Here is a 26,995-nt window from a genome sequence, read left to right as displayed (position 1 = left end):
AATATCAGTCATTTTTTTCTGAAAACGATGGTCAGCGTGACATCTAGCACGTTCGTTTATTTCTAAGTGCAGTAACGTGCTTGGACAGAACCAAGATTTCAGGTCTGTCGTGTTCAGCTTCTGATGGAAAACAAATAGCACTTGAACCAAAATGAACTACCGTTAGATGTCAAAAGGAACAAAAGGAGCCGAGCAAAAAGGAACTGTTGAGCTTGACACAAATTGGAATTTGATTCAAATCGCCAAACCCATTTATTGACGTGACATGAAAAATATCAGCCAAGGGAGTTGCTTGGCCTTTCACGAACGATAATGTGCAAATATGCTCCTTTCATATTTTTATACTGTGCACTTTCGTTTTTTTTTTCCCCATAAAATGGTACACTTCAGTATTCACAGTAACAGACATTTCCAGCTGAGGTGACCACGCTCTAGCGGTACGAGGTGTTCAGCACCATCCTTCTTCTTCTTCTACATCTTGTTCCTCCACGCGAGATCTTTTCTCGTCTCCTCTCACGCTCGCCCCGCCACTCGCTTCTCCGCCTTCCGCTCTCGTCGCTTGGCTTTGATGTTTCCGATGGTCGCCAGTGCCAAACGGCACTCCCACTCGCATGTGCTCTCTCTCTCTCTCTCTCTCTCTCTCTCTCTCGCCATGCGCACACGCCCCCGGTTAATAGACAGGAGGAGGTCATGTGGCCGGGGGGTGTGTGTGGGTCACGAGAGTGAGGGTTTGGAGGCAGAACTTCGGTGAGAAGCACGCGATGCCCTCATTATGCTAAACAAAGAGCGGCCTGGGGACCGCGCCTACTTCCTCTCCTCTCTTAAAGGGACAGTGTCCCATTCGACCCACCTCTCCCTCCCTCGAAGCGAACCTGGCAAACTTTACACGTTACTTTTCCACACAGTTCATTTAATCCGTAATTCTCGCCCTTGCAGAAGACTAGAAAGCAGGTGCTGCCCAGCACGCGCCCAGGCGGAGGTGGGAGGTCCCACGGGCAGCAGTGGGAGGTCCCAGCGCCTGGCAACCTCGCCTCGGGCGGTGCGGATGCTCTCCGCGTGCCCCCCCCGTGGGGCTCGTTTCTCCGGGTCTGCCCCGCGCCGCCCTGTCTGGGGATTAAGCTCTTTCTAAATCCGACGCCTCACACCTCCCGGGGGGGAGGGCACGCATGTCGGCCATAGCAAAGTGCGACCTGGGAAAAAAAAAACCATGCACACTGCGTTTTCTTCTGAGAACATGGTCTAAAACATTACGCAAATCATGCAAATCATTGTTCGAAAGGCTCAGTTTATGCATATTTCATATATGAAAATAAAATAAACGAACTGTTCGGATGAGACAAGTTATCATTATTCTCCTGCTGCAGGAGAGTAATGATAACCTCTCCCCATTTCATGGAGGGTTGAGATATAGACAGGGCCTCAAAACCAATCCTACATGAACATAAACGACTGTTTTTAACACATTTAGTCGTCTTTTCTGCTCTCTAACTGGAAACCCGGAATTTGGTTATGTGCTGCCAAAAAGATTTAGATAAAGTACAAAATGTAAAATGTCGTACTGCACCCTGGTGACCCCTCGACACATAGTCCAAATAACCAAAATCAGCGGAACAGGAGAGATGCAGAAGGTGGCGCAGAAGGGGGGACGATGTGAAAATAAGTGTGTGTGTGTGTGTGTGTGTGTGTGTGTGTGTGTGTGTGTGTGTGTGTGTGTGTGTGTGTGTATATATATATATATATATATATATATATATATATATATATATATATGAGATAGATGAGCTTCTGGCCAGATCCCAGAATAAGAGAATAAGAGAAGATAAGGCGGCAAGGAAAGACGGACTGAGGGAAAGGGAGGAAGTATGAAAGGGGGGGGGGAAGGAAGGAAGCAGATGGAACGAACAGGCCAGCGTGGCAGAGTGTGTGCTGGGTTCCCTGGACAGAAGAGTCCATATGGCCTGGCTGTGCTGCTGCTGAGCTGAACCAACTCAACAGGACAGAAAACACACACACACACACACACACACACACTCCATAGGACAGGAACAGAGTACGATACCAACTATAGGGCAAATACTAATGGCCTGTAGGGTCACAGAAAATACAGATAATCATACATTTGGATCATGCTAGCTAACAAACACACACACACACACACACACACACACACTGCTTTAAACTCATCATCACAAGCCCACAAGAACACAGCATATTACTGGCAGCGGCTCAGACGACACACCCCACCCACTCACTGAGCATAAATACACAGCGCCATTAACCAAACACGCACTGGTACGCAAGTCCCTGTCTATATACCCTACTGCTAAATATACCCTTGCAGTAACCTAACCCACAGCCCATAACAAACCCACAAAATCAGTAATTAGTGCGCAAAGTTGCTGTTGTGTTGATCCTACGCATGATCCTAATCTATATATTAAGAATGATATCTGTCTGTACAATTATGAAAAAACAATAATTTGTTGATGATAATATATGTTCAGTAGACGTTTACACGTAACGCATTTGGCAGACGCCCTTATTCAGAGAGTACTGTATAGTACTGTAGAGTACTGTATACTGTGAATATTAAAAATATATATTAAGAAGTTTCAGAAAAAAAACTCTTTGATTGATGGGCAGTGATTGTCTTTTTAAGACTATTCTCATGGTCTTTCAGAGGAGGGATGTCCAAAAGTCTGGACACACCTCCTCATTCGATGTGTTTTCTTTATTTTCGTGACCATTTACATTGGTAGATTCTCACTGAAGGCATCAAAACTATGAATGAACACATGTGGAGTTATGTACTTAACAAAAAAAGGTGAAATAACTGAAAACATGTTTTATATTCTAGTTTCTTTGCTCTGATTACTGCTTTGCACACTCTTGGCATTCTCTCGATGAGCTTCAAGAGGTCGTCACCTGAAATGCTTCTCCAACAGTCTTGAAGGAGTTCCCAGAGGTGTTTAGCACTTGTTGGGGTCCAGCTCACCCCAAACCATCTCGATGGGGTTCAGGTCCGGTGACTGTGGAGGCCAGAACTCCACTTTTTGTTAAGTACAGAACTCCACATGTGTTCATTCATAGTTTTGATGCCTTCAGTGAGAATCTACCAACGTAAATGGTCACGAAAATAAAGAAAACACATTGAATGAGAAGGTGCGTCCAAACTCTTGGCCCGTACTGTACGTACTGTGCATATGTGGATGAGAACCTCCAACAGGTGGATATTTGTTATCTGTTAAAATCTCTGCCTGTCCAGCTGTTGTGGAGCTGCGCTGAGCCCCGGCTCCCGTGATGGAGGAGACCCAGGGGAGCAGGGGAAGCATAAATAAAGAGAAATGGAGGAAAGAAGGGCCATCTGTCTCAGGCAAACACGGACAAAAACACACACACACATACACACACGCCACAAGCGCTCACCGCTTCACACGTTGGTGCAGATCTAAGACAGTCTCATCTTTCCTGCTCATTATTGCACAAACACACGTATTAAAGTGTGACAAAAGAGACAAAAGTGAGTGAGAACGACTCGAGTTCTGCCCACACAACACTGACCAAATTAGACTATTTCTCTGTCCCAGCAGTTCAATAGATAATTAGGGTCCCAGTTCTGAGAAATAAGCTCTGCTGAACTTTCCAGAAGGAAACAAAAGGTTGTGAAAGGGCTCATAGACACAGTCTCCTCCTTATTAAATAATAATCAGCGGCGTTTGCAGGAAGGGATGCGATTTTGGCTAACTCAGGAACCTTTCTGATGATGCCAAGGGAAAGTGACACCCCGCTGCTACAGCAGGAGAAGACACCAGGGGAGAAGGATGGAAACTGGAGAAACGCACACACACACACACACACACACACACACACACACACACACACACACGCGGCATAGCACAAATACACTCACGAAATTACATTCACCCCACGCCGGCAACATTCATTCGTGAATTGAAAAGACGGAAGTGGAAAAGGTAGAGAACATAGCAGCAGAGATCATTACAAACTGGTTATATGCTGAATAAATTCTGAATGAATAAATTAACTATAGAAATATAAGTGTATCTGGAGCCCCTTTTGGTGAGGCACTGTTCACGTTTCTTTTTTTTTTTTATTATAAAAGTTATACATGGTTTTATATCCGGCCTATGACTCTACCGAAACCTCGCTGACAAAAAACAAAATCTCACTCCCATTCACACAAATTACGTAGCACAAGCGCCAGCCAATCCGCTGAGTTTATGCAAATGTGCCAAAGACCTTTTTCAAAAGCACGGAGCAAGTCGGCCTCTGACGGGTTCCTGACAGATTTCGATTGCAGCTGAACTATGATTGGCTGTCACCCCTGCGTTCCCCGTGTCACCGCCTGCCGCCAATGCATTATCATTTATATCAAGTGAAACGGCAAGTTTTTCGTCCGACGGCCAAATGAGAATTTGACATTATTCGACCTTTCGTTTCGACGCAGAAATCCATATTCCGCATGATCTGTACTAAGATAAAAACACACACGATCCTCGTGCCAACTACTTTAATAGAAATAAAGTGAAGTGATTGTCACATGTGATACACAGCAGCACAGCACATGGTGCACACAGTGAAATTTGTCGTCTGTATTTAACCATCACCCTGAGTGGGCAGTGGGCAGCCATGACAGGCGCCCGGGGAGCAGTGTGTGGGGACGGTGCTTTGCTCAGTGGCACCTCGGTGGCACCTTGGCGGATCGGGATTCGAACCGGCAACCTTCTGATTAGGGGGCCGCTCCCTTAACCGCCAGGCCACCACTGCCTGTATAATAACATACTGCCTGTCTGTATGAAAATGAACACACACAGAGGCGCGTATGTTCTGCCGCCCGAGAGGCTGTGCCAGCCAATGCCACCCTTCACATATGCCGACTGCCAGCAGCATGGACGACCGCTCCGTGTCACATCGCTCACTCCTCTCGAGCTGAGGGAACCCCGCCGGCCTGGACGAGCTGGTGACCCCTAAGTGTGCCACTGCCCTGTCCAGCCATAAATGCCAAGTGCTATTCCCTTTCAGCAGTGATCATGTGGCTGGAGTGCCGAGGCCGATGTGTGGACATGGTGCGGAACGGCCTGTTTCTGCTGCCAAATTAATAACTGATATCTTCTGAAGAGCCTCTGAGATGAAGTCTGGTGTGGCTGGACCTCAGAAACGGGTGCACATGGGTTCCCGGCCATCGCAGTCCGCCTTTTAGTCGGGCAGTGGTGGCTTAGCGAGTACGAAAGTGGACTCATAACCGAAGTTCAAATTCTGAACTGCCAAGGTGCCATTGAGGTCCACTTGATCAAAGTACCGTCCCCGCACGCTGCTTCCCGGGCACCTGTCATGGTTGACCACTGCTTGCCAAGGGTGATGGGTTAAATGCAGAGGATACATTTTGTTGTGTCACCTTGTGCTGTGCTGCAGTGTTTCACAATGACAATCACTTCCCTTTCACATACAGTACAGGCCAAAAGTCTGGACACCTTCTCATTCAATGTGTTCTCTTTATTTCCGTGATCATTTACGTTGGTAGATTCTCACTGAAGGCATCAAAACTATGAATGAACACATGTGGTGTTATGTACTTAACAAAAAGTGGAGTTCTGGCCTCCACAGTCACCGGACCTGAACCCAATCCAGATGGTTTGGGGTGAGCTGGACCCCAACAAGTTCTAAACACCTCTGGGAACTCCTTCAAGACTGTTGGAGAAGCATTTCAGGTGACGACCTCTTGAAGCTCATCGAGAGAATGCCAAGAGTGTGCAAAGCAGTAATCAGAGCAAAGAAACTAGAATATAAAACATGTTTTCATTTATTTCACCTTTTTTTGTTAAGTACATAACTCCACATGTGTTCATTCACAGTTTTGGTGCCTTCAGTGAGAATCTACCAACGTAAATGGTCATGAAAAGAAAGAAAATGCGTTGAATGAGAAGATGTGTCCAGACTGTACTGCATGTGTTCGCTAGTTGTATATGTGCGTGGATTTTTTGCATGTACAGATACGCACGTGTCTGCCTCTGCGAGCACGTTTCGTGGCTGAACAGATGGACCCCCCTGCCTCTTTCCTGTGACAGAACCCAAGCGCACACAAACGAGCACGACAAAAAGGGCCAGCACTGCGATCTTCTGTGATGCAGGAGGATGCGGAATGCGCTGCGCATTGTGCATTTCTGGCATCCCACTCCCACACCATGCAGAAAGCAGTGATTCATGTGACGATCTGGTAACTTTTACATCGGAGGGTTCGGCTGAGACCGAATAGCCCTGACGGCCGTTCAGTTCAGAGGAAGCAGCATCAAACATGCCCAACGCCAAATTCGATATAAATCCGCTCAATTAATTTACCGTCCGGTACGTTTTGAATGAAATTCAAGCGGCATTAGATGGAGTCAGATTTCTGTTGTCGGCCACGCCGCAAACAGCGAGCTGAACTCCGCGCGGCGGCGATATAAGCAGTTGTGAGTTCGAATCCCGGCTTTCCGTTAATGCCAAGTGCTATTCCCGTTCAGCAGTGACCGTGACGCGGAACCTCCGGGTTCCTCCGGGTTCTCCTGTTGTTCAAAGGTGTGTAGACTAGGCGACTAGCTGAACTGGCCATAGGTGTGAAGTGAGCGCTGGTCACATTTTAAACCCTAGTTACACACTAGTAGCCCCGTGTGTAACACACTCGCCTGTGAGCCAGAAAAACCAGGTTCAAATCCCTTAATACCATCGTGTCCCTGAGCAAGACACTTAACCCTGAGTGTCTCCAGGGGGACTCTGTCCCTGTAACTACTGATTGTAAGTCGCTCTGGTAAAGGGCGTCTGGTAAATGCCGTAAATGTAAATGATCATAGCACACAGTGCTCTGTATATAGATTCATATAAGAATTTTATTTAATAGTTTTTTTTATTGTTTTATTTAGTGATTTATTTATTTATTTAAGTGCTTGGTTTAAAGTGATCATTAAGTGATCATTTCAGCAGCCTTATTGGTGAGTCAAGCTTGGAGGCCCAGTGTACAAAACTAGTACTGGCCACTGTATTATTTTTGCATCACAGTGTATATATTTTTTTGTAATTTCATTTGACTTCTTCGATATCTTATTGGCTATATTTTGCTGCTTATAAAAAAAAAAAGCGAGATGCTACACCCCCAAACAGAACCGCTCTAGCCTGCAACTGGTCCACACTACTACCGCCAGCACCAAACCAACGTACAAGATGTCTCAGCGAGGCTCTAATTTCATTCTCGAAGGTCTCCGAAGCCCAGCTCTGGTCAAACAATACACTTCAACTAGTGAACTCAGCGTGGCGTCCGGGAGTGTTAATGCACATCGCAGGCCTCCGTGGTCAGGCCCAAGCCATTGCTGCCGCTGACCCATCACCGCGGTCATCCGAGCATTTCCATACACACACGTGCCATCGTAAAGTATCACAAGAAAGGCGTTTACCTGACGTCATTTTGCTGGGGCGGCTTGTTCCCGACCAAGTTGACGGTCCGTGCTTGAATCGGCTTCTCTTCTCTGCAACACAAGGTGGAGGAACGCGGTTAGACAGCACCGGGCAGGCCTCCGGGGGCCGGCGAACGTGACGTGAACGTCTCCCTGCATTATTGATCTCCGCAGGAGGGGGGGGGGGGGGGGGGGCGATGCGTACATTTTCCAGACTTTGCCTCACATCTCGTTCGGCTTTCGGACGAAGGACGTTCACGCGGTACCAAGCCTTGCACTTGGTGGGGACGGAGGAGTTCTCAGATACATTTCAGGCACCTGACACTGCAGGTCAAGAGGAATCAGATTACAGTATTTACAATAAAGTTTTGAATATTGTAATAATCATCTGCACTGTGAAGCATGTGTGGTAGTGGCCTAGTGGGGTAACACACTCGCCTGTGAGCCAGAAGACCCAGGTTCAAACCCCACTCAGTACCATCGTGTCCCTGAGCAAGACACTTAACCCAGAGTGTCTCCAGGGGGGGACTGTCCCTGTAACCACTGATTGTAAGTCGCTCTGGATAAGGGCGTCTGGTAAATGCTGTAAATGTAAAAATGTAAATGCATGGATGACATGCTGAGACCAGCGAATTCAAAATGCGTTTTTGCAACAGTTGGCTTTCCGTACGTTCAACTGGATTCCCAAGGAAACCTCAGTGAACCTACCATCTTATCCAGAGTGACTTACAGTCAGCAGTGACAGGGGGACAGTCACTCGGGGTTAAGTGTCTTGCTCAGGGACACAGTGGTAGTAAGTGGGGTTTGAACGTGTGACTTCTGGTCGGTAGGTGAGTTTGGTACCTGCAACGAACTAAAACAATCTACCTCAGTCGGACTCTCCCACTTTTCCGGGACGCCGTGTCTGCATGCTGGAGACTTCCAAACGTGCAGTGTGCACACTCAGATACACTGCAGCGCGCCCAGGACGCCCACCACACCCACCACACCCAACACGTGCCACCAGGAGACCCAGGATGTCTGCTCCTCACACTTAAAGGCGCGTGGACGTACCGACGTAAAACGGAAAGAGCGTGTGTGTCATGAAGTGCTGGAGGAAATCTGGGACTATATTCCCTGTGATCGGCGGGATGAGCGCCGGACGCGCTCGTCACACGCAGTCAGAAGGTTCGTATGCCGGACCCCAAACCGGCCAAACCACGGTTACATGGCACGTGACCGAACCGAAGATCAGACAGGAGCCTGGGCCCGGACACGGGAAATTCCCCAACACACCTCCCCACCATGCACAAATATAATTCTGGACTCGGCAACAAATTTAACAAGATTCAAACGAAAAAAAGGTACGTGATGCAGAAATGTCAGCGCGGTTACATCTATTCACAAACCCATAAACCTGCATTTACAAACCACCGGATATACATCTACCTTTTTTTCGTTTTTTTCCAGGGTTCCTGTCTGATCTTCGGTTCGGTTAAATGCCACGTAACCGTGGTTTGGCCGGTTTGGAGTCCGGCATTTGAACCTTCTGACTGCGTGTGTGTGTGTGTGTGTGTGTGTGTATGTATATATATGTGTGTGTGCATATGTGCGTGTATATATGTGTGTGTGTATGTATATGTGTGTATGTGTATATATATATATATATATATATATATATGTGTGTGTGTGTGTATAAGTGTGTGTGTATGCATATGTGTGTATATATATATATATATATATATATATGTGTGTGTATAAGTGTGTGTGTATGCATATGTGCGTGTATATATGTGTGTGTATGTATATATGTGTGTGTGTGTGTATAAGTGTGTGTGTATGTATATATGTGTGTGTGTGTGTATAAGTGTGTGTATATGTATATATGTGTGTGTGTGTATATATACATATTTATGAATTCCCTTTGAAAAAATGCTTACAGCCCAATGAAAAGGAAGTTCAAGTGCAGATGTCCACTACGAGTGTCCATTGCCAAACCATTTTGTCTCGTGTGTACTCACGTCCGTTGTGTGCAGGGTGACCACACTAAACACGGCCCGAAACAAGTTAACGTGAGCGTGTCCAGCAAATCGCTGCAGGATTTGCGTTATATCTATGAATTCATTTTATGAAACTCGTGTTGACAATGCGCAAAGGTAGCGCTACGGTGTTGACATTAAATCCGACGCTCCAACATCGGTTGATGTGATTGGCTGTAAACTCTGGAGACATTTTGACCTTCTCTCTTTTGAAAAAAAAAAAGACATTTATGTCTGAATTGTGAACGCAGGTTTATCGGTGTGTGAACGAGTGGAGAAGTATATTTGTGAACGGTGTCGCCTTTATTTCTATGTCATAAATGATATTTGTGAACGGTGTGATATTTCTTCGTGAATTTTTTTAAAGCCGAACTAGCTCCATAGGAGGAAGCCATCGTTCAACGGAGCTCTCGCGGTTCGCCGGGACCGAAGCAAGGCCGTGCCAGTCGTGCTGGGCGAGTGCCGCACTTCAGCGACCTTTGACCCGCGCCGCGGTTCCGCTGCTCTGGCTCTGGTGGTTTCGGCACCATGGTCAGAGGTCAGAGTTCTTCTGTGTGACCAAAGTGCTTAAAAGTGCGGCCGTGGCATTAAACCACGCTGTACATGGCACCCACCCGCCCGTGGGTGCCGTTCTCCAAAAAGGCGTGGGCGTGCAGAGCCCCCCTTGCGTCACTCTTCGTGCAGAACTGCGCAGGCGGACCCCGCCGGGCTCGGCGTGGGGCCAAGTTCACGCCATACGCCAGAAATACCGTCCGGCGCCACCAGATGCAAGGGAAGAGGCGTCTTTTTGCGGGCCGCTGCGAAGTCTCTGCACGTGAAGGAGATGTCATACGCCGCGCTCTATTAAAAGCCCGCTCTGCCTCCCACAGTTCGTCAGGTGACCGTGTCCATCAACACCCTGGTAGGCGTGAGAGGCGGTACCCGGAGCCGCCCCGCCTTCGAACAAGCGCCGTTTGCACAGGCCTTGAAGGGAAATCGGAGCCAACCGGCCCCGACCCGCCCCGCCCCGCCCCTTTTCCGGCCGAGCAGATGAGAAGGAACAGCGTGTGCCGGAGACGCGTCTCACTGGCGGGTCTGGCTGCGCCGCGCCACGCAGGGAGGGAGGGAGGGCGGCGGGAAGGAGCCGGAGGCCTGGCGTGCGTCGGGAAATGATCAGGATCCCGGCGTCAGAATCGATTAAGGGGGGGGCGACTAAACGGGGTCACGGGTAGATGCGAGCCAAGTTTACCGCACATAAGCACATATATACACATATACACTTAACAAATGCGTGTGCATTACACACTTTTACACAGACGCGTACCTGAACGTGTACGGGTTACATATATGTTCCCTTTGGATGGAAATTCTTGCAGAATTTGCAATCAGTTTCTCCACCTCGTGCCTCGTGAACTCAAATTTTTGACGCGCTTATTGTTCGAGTACTCGACTAATCGCCGATTGTTCGTGACCACGCCCCGGCAGCGCGGCGAAGACCGGCGGACGCGACACACCCCTTCCCTCCTACCCAGGGTACACCTGTGACGGCCGCAGGGCAGGGACCCTCGTCCCGTCCACGGGGGGGTGGGGGGGCGGAGAGTTCGAATCCGCTCACCTCGATACACGCCTAGCGACCGAGAAACGCCCAAAAAAAGAGAGAGAAGATCTCCCCCCTTACTTTAACATGGCTTCCTCTTTCTCCTCTTCCTCCCTCTGCCGAACCATCACGGCCATGATGATTTTCCTCTCCTCCTCCGTGAGGTGGCTGAGGTCCGGCAGCTCGGGCATGGACGCCCGCTTGGTGGGCTGCCGCGGGCCTCCGCGGGAGCCCACCGAGGCGGACATGTTTTACCCCCCCCTCCTTGGTGGGGATGAGGGTTCGTGGGGTTTTTTTTTTTTTTTTTTTTTTTTTTTGCCCCCCTCCTCCCTCCCCCCCCTCCTTCCCTCCAAAAAAAAAAAAAAAAAAAAAGCGTCGCAGCCCCGCGGTTCACGACATAGTCCGCGGGAAGCGCGGCGGCTCCTGGCGGCGTTGCGACCCCCCGTGCATGGTTGCGGGCTCCCACGGCGGTGCCGCTGCTCCAATTCGGCGTCTCCGACCCCCCCCCCCGGACCCCCGGCCGCCCGCCTCTGCCCGCCGGTTACGGAGCGCCCATGTCCGCCGCTCGACGACGTCCTCCCCGGCCGCTGAAGGTGGAGTCCCCCTGCGCGGCTCCTCCGCCGCCGCCGCTGCCGATGCTGCTGCCGTGGGCGGGGTGCGGGACGCGGGAGTCAATGGGACCGCAGCCCCTCCGTTCGAGAATGGGGGGGCGGGGCTCTCCGTCGCGTCGTCCAATCAGAGCGGCCGCCGGGCCCGGCACCCCGAGACCGAGCGCGCAGCGACCTTTGACCCGCGGCGCGGTTCCGCTGGTGGTTTCAGCACCATGGTCAGAGGCAGACTAGTTTTGAAATAGATTTTCGTGCTTGAAAGTGCTGTCGTGAACTCTGTGGGGCCAATTAACATTAAACCACGCTATACATTACAGTAAACCATAGTATCCATCATATAAACATATATTGCATTATTCGGAAATAAGTTATGTGTGAGTTTGTAGTGAGTTTGTTACTATTCGTATAACTTTATTGTTCAAATTATGTTCCTTTTTGACGTTTTTACAGATTGAATGTTGCATTTTTAATAATACACAAAAATCAAGCCTGGCTGCCATTTTCAATATAATTACATTATTATTAAAGCACTACATTTATACTACATTTAAAGCATTGGTAAATGCTGTAAATGTAAAGGAAAATGTAAAAACGCCCTCATCCAGAGTGCCTTACAATCAGTAGTTTCAGGGACAGTGTCCCTGGACACAATGGTAGTAAGTGACTTCTGGTTCATGGGCGAGTGTGTGACCCACTAGACTACTACCACCCTCTATGCCACAGTACTATGGTAGGGATCTGGACTGTTTGAGAATATTCTGGACCTCCCCCATTGTATTTTTAATTTTTAATGTTTTTGTATTTTCTAGTATCCTTCATGTTTGGGCGCCGAGTCTGTATATTTATTTCCTGTATTCTGCCAATGCCACACCAAACCCCCGCCACTAGGGCGGCGCCCAAGGGCCAGCAGGACGAGAGCGCTGCACCGGCCGCTGATTTAGAGCCGAGGCAGCCGCGCTGTTCATTTCGAGTTTCTTGTGGGTGAATGCAGGTAAGCGAGTCGGTCGCAGAAACACGTGTAGAGGAAAGAGAAGAGAAGAACGTCTTGTTCCCATGTTGTGTGAATGGATGGAACCTGCACTTAGAAGATGAAAGTGAAGCGTTTTGCCCGTTGTACATCATGGGTTTTGTACTGGAGCGATTTGGGATCGAATCAGTATGAGACGGAAGGCAATGTATGTTAGTGTACCAAATATGTCGGTGTAAAAGTACGTCATGTGACCGTGTTTTAGGTAAGAGTGCGCAACACGGCGGCTGAATTCCAGCAGAGGCAGCCGGAGTAGCGTTCATGTGTGATTGCAGTTGTGCAATGAAGGAGTGAAGGAACCCAACCCTCTCCCGCACTGGTTATTGTTTTAACCAAGTGTGCTACAAACCGATCGGCTGAAGCACCCGCAAGCTGTGTGGCGGCTTGTACATTGCTGTAATGGCCCTGGTAAACGTCACATGTCCAATAAAATTTTATTTGCACCTTGGCCCCTGTCAGAAAGACTCTTTAGGTCAGCTGAACTGTAAGCTCATAGTGCTTTGTTTGTGTGCATTCAATTCATCCATCCAAGTATTTGGACATCAGTGTGACCCACTGAAATAATTTCCACAGAGATAATCATGTTGCCGGTGGTGGCGGTGCACGGAGGAGCTGGGACTATCCCGAAGGAGAAGGAGAGAGAAATGGCTGTCTGCGCGGGCATGAGAGATGCAGCCCGGGCGAGCTACGGCGTCCTCAAGGCCGGCGGCAGCGCCGTGGACGCTGTGGTGGAGGCAGTGAGGCTGCTGGAAGACAACCCCCTCTTCAATGCGGGTAAACACACACACTCGCACACGCCGAGCAGCAGAATTACGAGGAAATGCCGTCATTTGCTTGGCAGGACGGGGTTCGGTGCTGACGGTGAATGGAGGGGTGGAGATGGATGCCATTGTCATGGATGGACGTACGTTGGCCAGCGGGGCGGTGGCTGCGGTCAAGCGTGTGGCTAACCCGGTGAAGGTGGCCAGGCTTGTCATGGACAAGGCACAGTACTTTTGTCACTTTTTTTCTTTTGTCAACGTTTTGACGTTTAGATCACCTGGTTGTTATGATTAAGACTAGAATACTTTTTGCGACAAGTTCAACGCAAAACACATGCGCATGAACAGTGCAACCAGGCAGAAGCTCCTTAAATGTCCTCTATTATGAAAATGTGACTTTGTGAGATGATTGAACATTAATACGAGTTCCCCCGGCCTGTCTATGGTCCCACAGTGGCTAGAAATGGTGATGGGTGTAAAGAGTGCTTTGACCATTCTGCTTCACCGTTCAGAGTGGTCTGATCTGGAATTTGTCATCATAAGGGGAAAGGTTACCTCTGCCCAGGGCAGATTCCCACCCCTCCCCTAAAACATTATTCCCACTGACCGTCATAGCTTCCAAACCTGATAAACATTCCAGTTACTCGGTAATTGGATGTAAAAATGAGCACAAATAAAAAAATTTTTTTGTTTTGTCACGTGAGACTCAGAAGAACCTTTTTTTTTTTTCTGGAAAAACGGCAACACGACATCCTGTCTGCACCAAACGTTGTGCTTGGTGGATGTTGTTCATGACGTCATTTCAACTTCTATAGGCCGCTCTCCTCCCCGATCCGCCTCTCTCCTCCTCATTAGCATTTAAAGCTACAGACATGGAAACGTCTGTAGAAATCCTGGGAAATCTCATCGTGGGACTGGATCAAAGTGACCGTGATTCTGCACCACGGCTGCAGAGTTTATCTTGGTCTCATCAGACTACAGGACGCAGCGTGTGGTCCGATCTCAGGCTTCTTATAGACACGGCCATCTTTCTGTAGATCCCCAGAGAGTTCTTTGACATGAGGCGACATGTTGAACTTCCAGTGACCGGTATGAGAGAGTGTGAGAGCGACAACGCCGAGTTTAACACACCTGCTCCCCGTTCACACCTGAGACCGTGCAACGCGAACCAGTCACATGACACCCAGGGAGACGCACTCGCACTAAAATGTCTGGTCCCCTCATGCCTTTTCTCTGCAGACCAGCCACATGTGTCTAGCGGCTGACAGCGCGCTGCAGTTCGCCAAGGAGATGGGCATCCCGGAGGTGTCTGAAGAGTCTTTGAAAACGGACTATGCCGTAATGCGTTGGCAGAAAAACCTGGCTCCAGATGCGGACCCCGTGGTGTCTCAAATGTGAGCAACGTGCCCCTCTTTTTACGTTTTATTTGTCTATGTCGGAGGATGCGTTGTCTTTTTGAACGGGTGTCTCTGTGTGCTGTCCAGGGGGAAGATGGGCACGGTGGGGGCAGTGGCTGTTGATGTCGAGGGCAACATCGCCTGTGCCACTTCCACCGGGGGCTTCATCAACAAGATGGATGGGCGAGTTGGGGACACTGCCCTCATAGGTGGGTAATACTTATTTGAGAAGTAACCCTCACGATACAAGGCAGCCATGCGTAGAGGCGTTATTTGGTCCGTGATAATACACATCCGTTTTTATTTTATTACATACAATGCCACAATTAAAAAAAAGTTTTCAACACTGACCTATAAGCCGACATGATCAGTGTTAACAACCTGTACTTTCCCATGATGCCCCTGTGTGGAGGAGAGAGCTGAATATCAGACATGGTGATTCTGATTGTCATTGTGAAACACCGCAGCACAACACACGGTGTCACGGTGAAACGTGTCCCCTGCTTTTAACATCACCCTTGGTGAGCAGTGGGCGGCCATGATGGTGCCTCAGTGGTACCTTGGCAGTTCGCGATTCGAACCGGCAACCTTGCGATTACGGATGCGCCTCCTAACCTGCTAGGCCACCACTGCTCTAAAGTGAACCAAAAAAAAGACACTTGTCAGTCCAGCTATCAGGGAGTACAAAGCGTAACGATTGGTTAAGTGGGTGTGGTCTGATTTACCCTGTCCCAGAGTGAAAAGTGCATCAGGGCAAGAAGTTTTTTTTTTTTTTTTTTTTTTTTTTTTTTTTTTTTTTTTTTTTTTGTTAATGGTTCAGGGAGCATGAGGCATTTTGAGAATTTTTGAGAGGTTTCTTGCTTTATGCAGTAGCTTGATTTATTTATTTTTTTCCCCATCACTGAAACGCTTGTGCTAATCCCAGGTAGTGGTGCTCCAAATAATAATAATTTTAATAGTGATAATAATAAGACACGGTGAATTGACTGGGCAGGGAAGTTTAAAGAATGTGCTTTAACCAGCACACATATTAATTCATGTTAAAGGGGTGGTGAACCTTGACCCCCGCGATGTGAAGGAATGTGCAATAATGTTCAGCCAGTCGTGAAAGATCATTACCTGCTGGGTTAATGGTTGGCTTTCAGGATTCCATCCACCAATAAGAACGCAGGGCCTTAAAGGAGCTCGAGTCATAAACAGGACATGGATTCATATTCATGGCAGGAAACACACACACACACACACACACACACACACGCTCTCTCTTCCTACAGTTTGATGCGGACTTTCCCTACTTTCCCTGAATCATGCTGGCCCACCAGAAAGCTTATCTGAGTGACTCCCCTTCAGCCTACAGTATCAGCTCATTTAAGATTGCTAATTAAATTCTGGCCTAAAAGCCGATTTGCGATAGAAGTAGAGGGGGAATCGCCATGAACTGCGACCGACTGTGTAGCACCGCCCTCTAGTGGCCAAATGTCAGGACAACACTTCTTCCAAATCCTCTCCTGTCCCACATCCTGTCCATTGCTTTGCAGGGTGTGGAGCCTACGCCGATAACAGGGTGGGGGCTGTGTCACCCACCGGCTACGGGGAGGCTATCATGAAAGTCACCCTTGCCAGGCTGATCATCTTCTACATGGAGCAAGGTAAAGTACAAAGGGAATGTCACAGAGAGGACCCCTCAGCTCTCTTCCTGTGTGCCCTGACCGCACGGTTAGTTCCACGTTATCACAAATAACACGGCGTCAGGCCTGCAGCCCTGAAGCGCCACCGTCAGCTGTTCCTGAAAGTCAGCGTGTCCCCTGCTCTGTTTATGTAAACATAACCCGGGCCCCGTGGGGTCAGGGTGGAAATACTCACCCCAGCTCTGAATTTTTGGGGGCGCGGGCCCTTATCAGCGTGGAAGGCGCAACCGCAACACCTCGAGTAGCCGGGCGCTGCCGAGGACACGGACGTTTGCAGTCGCCCCTCCCAAGCGGGCAGTGGCTTCAAAGATTAACCGTTACCCACATGCCGCGGCGGTTCCCAAGAGGACGCGAGGTTATTCGTGCATGTCGGGCCGTGCAGGTTCAGCATGAGAGGTCACCTTCAGGTCAGGTGACCAGGAACTGTTCCAATTATCCAAACCGTGGGTCAGTAAGAGTCATGCCAAAGATGTTCAGTAACCATAATCCAGATTCGACAGAGGCTTATTGTCAATACAACAGTATACAGTGTCTTGAAATGATGTTTCACACAGACCCACCACTCTGCCATTACAAAATATAGATTTAGATTACACATAATATGAATTTTAAAAATTGCACTGAAATTAAACTAGAATTAAGTACCTATTTAGACTACAAAGACTAAAAAAATGTCTGTACACTAAACAAGGACAACATCATATAAGACGTTATATAATTTAGCAGTTTTATTGTATTTTTTGTGTCACTGTTAATCTAGAATAAATCGTGGCAGCACTGAAGACGGTGCCATTTCCCCTTCACCTGCAGTTGTAATGGGAACGTAACGTTGTGCTCATGGTGTCTCCTGGCAGGAAAGTCCGCCGAGGAGGCCTCTGACCTGGGCTTGGCCTACATGAAGGAGCGGGCGCAGGGTCTTGGAGGGGTGGTGACCGTGGACTCCCGGGGGGTCTGGGCAGCTCGTTTTACCAGCCTGCAGATGGCCTGGGCCGCGGCGCAGGACGACGTGATTCACTACGGCCTGTTCCATGGTGAAGATTTCACCCAGCCGGCACAGCAGCAGTCATGACGGCGGCACGTTGCATCGACCCCGTCCACTCACACACAGATTCCTGATCGCTTTTAATGCAATGTAAATTATAGTTTACTGGACTTAACCAAGATGTTGGTCCCGTAATGATTTGTGATTTGTCAGCGCTCATTATAATACCCCTGAGCAGTGCTGATTATCTGTTTCACTGATGTCAAAAAGACGCGATTTTGTAGTTGCGGCAATTAAAAACGTGACAGAGATTTCCTGTTGACTCACAACTGCGGTTTAAGAGAGGCTTTTGGCCCTCTGGAGTACAAAGTGGGCAGTGGTGGCCTAGCGGGTAAGGAGGCGGACCCGTAATCGGAATCCTGTGAGTTCGAATCTCGATCTGTCGAGGTGCCACTGAGCAAAGCACCGTCCTGGGTGCCTGTCATGGCTGCCCACTGCTCACCATGGGTGACGTTTAAAAGAAGAGGACACATTTTATGTCACCGTGTGCTGTGCTGCAGTGATCCTGAAAATGTAATGTAATAAGCAATCAGTGCAATCAATAAAAACCTGTTGGTCTTTTTGCAATGCAAATTATTGCATTTAATGCTCTGGTCTTGGAGAAAGACAGGAAAGCATGTTAAACACACTTCGGTTGCTAAAAATACCACTCACCATCTCAGAAATATTGATAAAGTGCAACCATGTATTCTGTGCATGCTGTTATTGCTGTAATGCTGACTTCATTGATTATTATGCAGCATGAGAACCGACCAAGACATGGAAGCAAGGCTACATTTCACCTCACTAGGCTGTTCGCGTCTTGATAGATTTTAAGCAGTGTTGGCCTAGCGGTTAAGGAAGCGCCCCCTGTCATGGCTGCCCACTGCTGAGGGGTTAAATGCAGAGAACAAATTTCACTGTGTGCATCTTGTGCTGTGCTGCTGGGTATCACAAGTGACAATCACTTCACTTTATTTATTTTTATCAGTTTTTATCAGTATACATTTTTTAAAACTCAATTTAAATATTAAGTCTTTCCATGGTATATTTAAATATAAAGGCATACTTTCCTTCTTTATTAGAATGGGAACAGAATGTCAGGGTTTCTATACTATTTCAGTTCGTGTCTGTTATTTGCAGAACTGAAATTCATCAACTCCAAAAATGACCCGCACAGAGTCACATTTCCCTGGCAAAATCTTGACCTCTATCAGAGGAGAGTGTTGTGGTTTGAAACACGGAGGTGGGTGGAGGTGAGGAGCGTCACATGACTGGTAATGTTCCACAGATGGATCACCAGGGGCTGCTTATGGTCACAACAAAGAGGGAGTTGCCGGTGGCTACAAACCATTCTGTGTGTGTGTGTAGTGAAAGCTGGTTCAATCGTTACGGAACCTGTTTCTGTCCACTTTCTGGGTGTTTGTGAGCAAAATATGTTGGGTGATAGTGGTAGGTCCCACACCCTAGTATTAGGCCTCACTCTCAGTTCAAGGACATCTTTCTTTGTAAAATGCACAATTTATGCATGTTTCGAAATAATAATAGTCATGATTATCATCATCATCAAAGTCTTTAATTATCGTGCAAAGCTGTGCTTGGAGTTTCCTTTAATGATTTTCTTTCACTTCTTTTTCTTTTTTCACTTCTTTTTTTAATCATATAACAAACTTCAGCCCATTCTGCCTGATCTTCAGCCACGTCATAATTACCATAGATGTGTTCCTTCAGAGCTAGACTGCCACATTATTTGTGAACAGGGCAGAATAATGTTTACATCAAGTGCCACTTATTAGCAAATTATTGATTCAATACCAGTGGCCAGTTCAAAGTTTCAATCTTCAATCTATAGCTATTCAAAAAGTGTAAAGTGAAGTGATTGTCAAATGTGATACGCAGCAGCACCGCGCACGGTGCACACAGTGAAATTTGTCCTCTGCATTTATCCCATCACCCCGGGGAGCAGTGTGTCGGGACGGTGCTTTGCTCAGTGGCACCTCAGTGGCACCTTGGCGGATTGGGATTCGAACCAGCAACCTTCTGTTTAACCGCTAGGCCGCAAGTGCCCCAAAGTACCTTTTTAGGCTAAACTAGCACTGTATTCAAAACATCTATAGGCTCCAATATACAGTAATAAAGTCAAAATTGTCTTTCAGCTGATTCCATATATAGTGCACTTTGTAGTGAATAAGTGGATGGTTCATCCACAACATTAAACCCCGGCAAGGTCAAAGTTTTAAGAGACAGTGTTGTCCCCTGTCGGTTTGTTGATGTGTCAGTGGATTTCAGATCTGACTTCTGTTTTCACATATGCGGCATGTTAAATTAATTCCATATCATTGTGTCAAGCGATGTTGTAATATGATGTGATGTGTACTTTATGATATGTATGTTGCAAATTGCATGTGAAGCCATTTATTTGTGTATAAATCATAATTATATTTGCATCCCATACCAATGATAAGGCATCAGGGGGTGTACCCTTAAACATCAGACGTCTTGTTTATTGGTCCCTGCTTGCATTCATAGCACATGGCTGTTTGTGTACAGTAGGTTGTGAGCACAATGACATTGAGCTTTCCACACACCGCCTGTAAACAACAGCTCGCCAAAAAAAAAAAGCACTGAGCGAATTTATTATAATATCATTATAATATTTATTATTAACGGTTTCTCGCTGGAGGTGCCTGCGAGAAAAAAAATGACTTTGAGCCGCCGAACCGGCGCAAAGGTCACGGGGGGGAGACGCTGCATGCGCGGCGCTGCAAAAAGCAACGGACGCCGCGTCACCGGTGAGCGCGCCGCGGCCTCCCATTGGCCGGGCGGCGGAGGGGCGGAGCGACGGGGCGGCGCTCCGCTTAGAAAAACTCCGGACTGACAGATTGGCCAGTGCGGGTGACAGCTACAGTACGGTCGGTCGGACGAGGAAGGAGCCGAGCGGCCCCCACCCTTCCAGTTGCCATTTTTCTTTTTTTTTTTTTTTTGGTCAAGTTAGTTGTTTTTTTTTTTTTTCGTTTCTTTTTTCTCCGCGTTACGTAACTATTCGCCGCGGAAGACCGCTTTTTATCCCCCTCTCACGGCGCGTCTTCAGCGGCGGAGGGGAGACGGGCGCCTCGTCGCCCGGCAGCGCCGAAGAACACGGACGAGAGAGAGAGAGAGAGAGAGAGAGGGAGGAAAAAAGAGAGAGAGAGAGAGAGAGAGGGACAAAAGCGGGAGAAAGAAAAAAGTCAAAAGAACATGGCGATTGTCGCCTGAACGCGGACGGGTTCTCCCAGGAGCGTAGCGGCGACGGGGAGCGCGACGTCGCCGACTCCGCCGAAGTAAGTTGGGGAGAAAAGTTGCTGCTGCTGTCGGTGTCGCGTCGTCCGGCGTGAAGTTGTCGAGTTGTCGCCTCGTTGTCGTTTGTCCGATGGACGATAGCGGCGTGTGACAGGCCGGTCGCCGTCCTTGTTCAGGAAACGGAGGTAGAAAATTAAAAAAAAAAGAAAATCTACATCCAGACCCAGATCTGTATTATAGTCACCTGAGGTGTCGCGCCACAAGGCTGCGACACGGGACAGATGTTCGCACAACATCTGCAGGCCGCTGTGTTTGTAAAGCCAGGACAACAGGAACATATTTTAACTGGTGACATATGCTAATTTATATATAATATAAATAAATTGGTCTGTTTATTGAAGTCATTGGGCGGTTTCCACGGTAACAACTTTGTCCCACTGGTCGTGGTTAAATAATGGCCCGGTGGTGGGAAGTGGGCACACTGTGCGTGTCTGGCAGGGCTTTGACCTCTGAGCGACCTTTGGTAGGCTGCGTGGTTAATCAGTGTCGGGGTGCCACGGTCGGCTGGTCCTGTCACCTGCCAGGGCCGTGCTCGGAATCGGGCCGCCGCGCTTATTCCCCGACCGGGAGACGGGCGCGAGCCCCTGACCCCCATCGCAAGGTCACCCGGGCCCCGAGTCCTCCGGGACGAAACGGCGGCGTGGAAGAATGAATGGAAACGTTTTTTTTCCTTCGTCTCTCGAGGGACGCGGGGCGTGTCCCATCAGATAGAGGACGGAAACGCGTGTGACTGACGCTGAACAAACGGCGGCACAGGAAAAGGGCCGGAGGTGGGGAGCGAGTGGACGGGCGGGCGGAGGCCGCTGGAGTTTGCCGAACCTCGCTGCGAGGTGACAGCCCGATAAAAGGCCAGAAGCGGGTCTGTCTCTCTCTCTCTCTCTCTCTCTCTCTCTCCCCCCCTCCTCGACCTCGCCCCCCCTCGGAAGGAGTTGTGCGGCGCTGGCCGTTCGCCGTCACGAGGGACGCGGCTCAAGTCTGATTTGGAGAAGAATGCTTTGATGGGGCCCTTGGTCTTAGGGGAAGTCTATTTTTTTCCCCCTCCCCTTCCTCAATCCCAGAATACTTTGTGCACCATGAGGGCCCGCCGACTCCGGAGCCGCCGCTTTTCCAGGCGTTTGCTCTTTTTTTTTTTTTTTTTTTCTTTCTTTCTTTTTTTTTTTTTTTTTTAAAAAAACTCCGATTTCCACGCCCCCAAAAACACGACCTCGGCGCGTCCTCGTCCACCTGAGAAGATTTCCCGCCCTGGCCCGTCTGGGCCGTTCCAGCTGTCCAGCAGGATCTGGCGAACCACACAGCTGAGGAAGAGTGGATTGTAATGGCAGGTGCGGATGGGGGGATAGTGGGGACGTACGGAGGGGCGCGGCCGCCTTCTGCGTCATATCTGTGTTAAAAAAAACAAAAATCCGACGGCCCTGCGCAATTAACGAACTGAAATAATGAAACTTTTGAGGTGATTGTCACAGCAGCACAGCACACGGTGCACACAGTGAAATTTGTCCTCTGTATTTAACCCCTCACCCTCGGTGAGCGGTGGGCAGCCATGACAGGCAGTGTGTGGGGACGGTGACTTTGCTCAGTGGCACCTTGGCGGATCGGGATTCGAACCGGCAACCTTCTGATTACGGGGCCGCTGCCTTAACCGCTAGGCCACCACTAAAGCTCCATGACACCGAATTACCTGTTCCGCGTCTGCACACGGAACCCGGAAACCAGCTGTTAAGTTAAGTTGTTGCCGTGCAACCGGCTGGCGGATGCGGGCCCAGTGGTTTCGGACGAGTCCACCAATAGGGGCCGGAAAAATCTAAAGAAAAGCGAGCGGCGGGCAGGCGGCCTTGTAAACGTCACCCGGACGCTGAGCAGCCGCTTCAAACGAGGGCCGGAGAGGAGAATGGACGGAGTTTTCCCTTTCTTCCCAGAAACCCTACCTCGCCCGGGGCTCGCTTTACTATCTGTTAACAGCGCTTTCACTTTTAATGGCTGCCGTCAGAGGGGAAGGAGCGAGGGAGCGGGCGAGCGAGCAGGCGAGAGAGAGAGAGAGAGAGAGAGATAGTACAGTGGAGAAGGCAGCAGGCCGCTGCTCTCTTCCTGCTCTCGGCCCCCCTCCCTTCCCCGCGTCTTACTCCACGCTTACACGGTCGCCAAGTGCCAAGAATCCCGGGAATGCGGGATTGCGGCGGTCCGATAAAAGTTTGCTTTGTTCCAGCCGGTGACCTGGACTGCTGGGAGGGACACGAGACGCTGGGAGTTTTTATTATAGCGCGGCCCTTTACTACGGCACGTACACACTGTCCCATGGACTACACGCTGCACAACACTATGCGCTATGCCTTTAACACACTGCATATTCACTTCCTGTATACTTTTATAAGTAACCTATGAGTTTCTTTCGTCTTAGACACGTCTGAAGATTATGAGTAGGTCGCTTGTTTACGTTAAGGTAATATTCTAATAATCTGAGATACTGGAATTTGATTTGATTGAACAATCAGGTTACCTACGTTTTACGTATTAACTACGTTAAGGTAACATTCTAATAATCTGAGATACTGGAATTTGATTTGATTGAACAATCAGGTTACCTACGTTTTACGTATTAACTACGTTAAGGTAACATTCTAATAATCTGAGATACTGGAATTTGATTTGATTGAACAATCAGTTTACCTACGTTTTACGTATTAACTACGTTAAAGTAATATTCTAATAATCTGAGATACTGGAATTTGATTTGATTGAACAATCAGTTTACCTACGTTTTACGTATTAACTACGTTAAGGTAACATTCTAATAATCTGAGATTTGATTTGATTGAATAATGATTTGATTTGATTGAACAATCAGTTTACCTACGTTTTATGTATTACCTACGTAAACATAACATTTTAATAATCTTGAGATACCAGAATTTGATTTGATTTGATTGGCCAATCAGTTTACCTACGTTTTACGTATTAACTATGTTAAGGTAACATTCTAATAATCTGAGATTTGATTTGATTGTTCAATCAAATCAAATCATTATTCAATCAAATCAAATCTCAGATTATTAGAATGTTACCTTAACATAGTTAATACGTAAAACGTAGGTAAACTGATTGTTCAATCAAATCAAATCATTATTCAATCAGTTTACCTACGTTTTATGTATTACCTACATTAACATAATATTCTAATAATCTGAGATACCGGAATTTGATTTGATTTGATTGAACCATCAGCCTTAATCGTCAATGTAAGACAAACCCTGATCCAACAAAAGAAATCTTACGTTTGTGGTCTAGACAAGAACACAGCACTGGTAGATGGCGGCAAATGTGATACTTTTACTTACATCTACGGCATTTAAATGCTCATTTCACGTTACATCGGAGCAGCGGTGGCCTCTAGCGCGTAAGGAAACAGACCCGCAATTGGAAGGTTGCGGGTTCGAAAACCCGACCTGCCAGGCTGCCACTGAGCAAAGCGCCGTCCCCACACACCGGGTTGGAAGAAAGAGGACCCGCTTCGCTGCACGCACTGGGCGCTGTGCTGCGGTGTGTCACATGTGACAACTAATCACTTTCACTTTATCAGACGCCCTTATCCAGAGCGCCTCACAATCAGTAGTAACGGGGACAGTCCCCCCCTGGAGACAAGTGTCTTGCACAGGGACACGATGGTAGTAAGTGGGGTTTGAAGCTGGGTCTTCTGGTTCATATGAAAGTGTCTCACCCGTTTGACCTTGAAGGTTGAAAAGCAGTAATAATAAGAGGTGTTGTGACGTTTGTGGCGATCTATGTAGCGTAATGCAGCAGGCGGCGCGGACGCTTGGCGTAACCGGAGACGGCGCTGCGCTGGGCCGTTGCTACGCGCTCGACGTATCGCGTTTCCGCAGGTAGCGGCGGGGCGATGGGGCGGGGCCGGCGCGGCACAGCGGAGGGGGGACAGGGGGCAGGTGGACGTAAGGGCCTGGGTTCAGTCAGGCTGCCTTCCTGTCGTTTTTTTTGGTGTATTTTTCGGGTGACCTTCGTGTCATCAGTTCTCGGGCCTAGAGCTGACTCAAGCAGGCGGGAGTGTGTGTGTGTGTGTGTGTGTGTGTATAGGGGTGTAGGATGACCGAAAAAAGTGCCGACCTCAGCCCTAAACAGTGGGGGTGGGAGACCTTGCTCGCTTTAAGCATAAACACTGAGATGTGCACTAAGTGATTAGAACTCCGACGTGGAGGGGAGACAGGAAGCTGCCGGCGGTGTGTGTGTGTGTGTGTGTGTGTGTGTGTGTGTGGAACGTCTAATCAGATGGGATGCTTGTCGTGGGAGTGTTATGGCAGAAACAAGTGGCGTCCAGCGTCTGTCCCCGAGTGTTGTCGGTGTAAATACGCCGTTGCTGATGTGAGGGGACGGAAGGTTCCGGGTCGCCGGTTCCGGCGCTCCGGCCGGTTGGCAGTCGGGGCTGCTGTAAACATCCTTGACTGGAAGCTGGTGCTCACGATGGGGCTTTCAGTCGGATGTTTGCAGCAGCCGACTGCTATTACTCTCGCGCGGACGCCGCGTGGCCCTCGGGTTCCAGCTGGGTCTGTGGCGCGCAGTTGTATTTCGCATTTCTAATGCGGGCTGTTTCGTCGCGGTTGAACTGCAGGGGACATTTGAGCCTTCCATGGTCAGTAATGCATTTGTACGGCAAGGTTCATGGGCATCGCGATGGTCGTTTGTGTGAAATTTCAGACGGGCGGACGGATAAAACTGCCACAAAAGTCCCAGCCTGGGTCCAGTAATGCTGGTCGTGAAGTGAAAGTGATTGTCACTTGTGACACACAGCAGCACAGCACACGGTGCACTCAGTGAAATGTGTCCTCTGTATTTAACCCATCACCCTGAGTGAGCAGTGGGCAGCCATGACAGGCGCCCGGGGAGCAGTGTGTGGGGACGGTGCTTTGCTCGGTGGCACCTCAGTGGCACCTCGGCAGTTCGGGATTCGAACCGGCAACCTTCTGATTACGGGGCCGCTTCCTTAACCACTAGGCCACCTCTGACCGTTTCAGGTCAGGTGACATCACTTTTTCTGGTGGCCTTGCAGCGCCAGACACCCCCCCCCCATGGTTGCAGGGTCAGTCTCTATTACCCGAGCCCAGGCTGAAGGCCTGTGAAGCTCGAGCCGCGGTGGAGGCGCCGACACCAGCAGCTAAAATCCGAGCCCGCGGAGGCCGAGCTCGGCATGCGTGGCAGATTAACACCTCTGTTGACGAGAAAACACACACACACACATTCCAGATCAGCACCTGCGGTGTGCTCAGACCCGGATTAGAAGGGGTAACCTCTGAATGTGGCCTTGAATGTGATATTGCATCACCACTGGGGCAGTGGTGGCCTAGCGGTTAAGGAAGCGGCCCGGTAATCAGAAGGTTGCCAGTTCGAATCCCGATCCGCCAAGGTGCCATTACATCGGCATTTCTGGCCACTGCAGGGCCATGGACAGGCTCGGGGAACTCATATTACTGTCAAATCATATTAACATGCAGTGATTTTAACCATTACTGTATGGTCACCAGACTCTAGACACAAGGGGTGTTTATTGCATCTTTACAATGTAAGAATGGTTGGATAAAAATAACTAGACACCGAGTGCATAAGTAAAGGTTTTGGCTAGTGTAGTTTAAGAAGGTGAAACGGGAAGAGCAGTAATGAGTTAACCCATTCTAAACTCTCTGTGGGTACTCTGTCTGCACAGTAGCTGTCAGGAAGGATCATCACCTCCCTCGCAGCGTTCATTTACATTTACAGCATTTATCAGACGCCCTTATCCAGAGCGACTTACAATCAGTAGTTACAGGGACAGTCCCCCCCTGGAGCAACTTAGGGTTAAGTGTCTTGCTCAGGGACACAATGGTAGTAAGTGGGATTCGAACCCTGGTCTTCTGTTTCATAGGCAAGTGTGTTACCCGCTAGGTTACTAGCACCCTACCACGCGTTCAGGTGCGGTAAAAGTGATTTGCATTAAAACGTTTTGACCAACACTTATGTGTCTTGATGCAAAAGTCAGGTTGTGTTGCCAGATGCAACAACCAAAAAAAAAAAAAAAAAAGAGATATATGTAGAAGACCAAAAATGCAACAAAACGTTTGGTAAAGCCACGTACGGC

The 26,995-nt window shown here is 48.8% G+C and overlaps 1 protein-coding gene and 1 pseudogene across 2 annotated transcripts; one reads left to right on the top strand and one right to left on the bottom strand.

Moving 5' to 3' along the window:
* LOC114796068 (regulating synaptic membrane exocytosis protein 1-like) overlaps window positions 1–11,336 on the bottom strand; it is a 56,891-nt pseudogene extending 45,555 nt beyond the window's left edge.
* Window positions 11,337–12,549: 1,213 nt separating this feature from the next.
* Window positions 12,550–18,125, top strand: LOC114795802 (isoaspartyl peptidase/L-asparaginase-like). Of its 2 annotated transcripts, none has more exons than XM_028989455.1 (7): window positions 12,550–12,638; window positions 13,248–13,448; window positions 13,516–13,658; window positions 14,675–14,829; window positions 14,920–15,041; window positions 16,371–16,481; window positions 17,375–18,125. In XM_028989455.1, exons 2-7 carry the CDS (start codon window positions 13,256–13,258, stop codon window positions 17,587–17,589), a joined length of 939 nt encoding a protein of 312 aa, XP_028845288.1. In that variant the 5' UTR covers window positions 12,550–12,638; window positions 13,248–13,255; the 3' UTR covers window positions 17,590–18,125. The 2 variants fall into 2 exon arrangements, with proteins under 2 accessions (XP_028845288.1, XP_028845289.1); XM_028989456.1 differs by lacking the exon at window positions 12,550–12,638 and adding an exon at window positions 12,645–12,822 and having other exon boundaries at window positions 17,375–17,589.
* Window positions 18,126–26,995: the final 8,870 nt, after the last annotated feature.

The sequence above is a fragment of the Denticeps clupeoides genome, chromosome 8 (assembly GCF_900700375.1).
Source record: "Denticeps clupeoides chromosome 8, fDenClu1.1, whole genome shotgun sequence".
Taxonomy (NCBI): Eukaryota; Metazoa; Chordata; class Actinopteri; order Clupeiformes; family Denticipitidae; genus Denticeps; species Denticeps clupeoides.
The sequence above is the reverse complement of the archived record's forward strand: the minus strand, read 5'-3'. Positions and strand labels throughout refer to the sequence as shown.

Excerpts from the sequence above, each read along its gene's own strand:
- LOC114795802 (XM_028989455.1), top strand. The coding sequence starts at position 13,256 with ATGTTGCCGGTGGTGGCGGTGCACGGAGGAGCTGGGACTATCCCGAAG. Across the intron at positions 15,042-16,370 it reads TGGGGACACTGCCCTCATAG|GGTGTGGAGCCTACGCCGAT; the intron begins GTGGGTAATACT and ends ATTGCTTTGCAG. Across the intron at positions 16,482-17,374 it reads CATCTTCTACATGGAGCAAG|GAAAGTCCGCCGAGGAGGCC; the intron begins GTAAAGTACAAA and ends GTCTCCTGGCAG.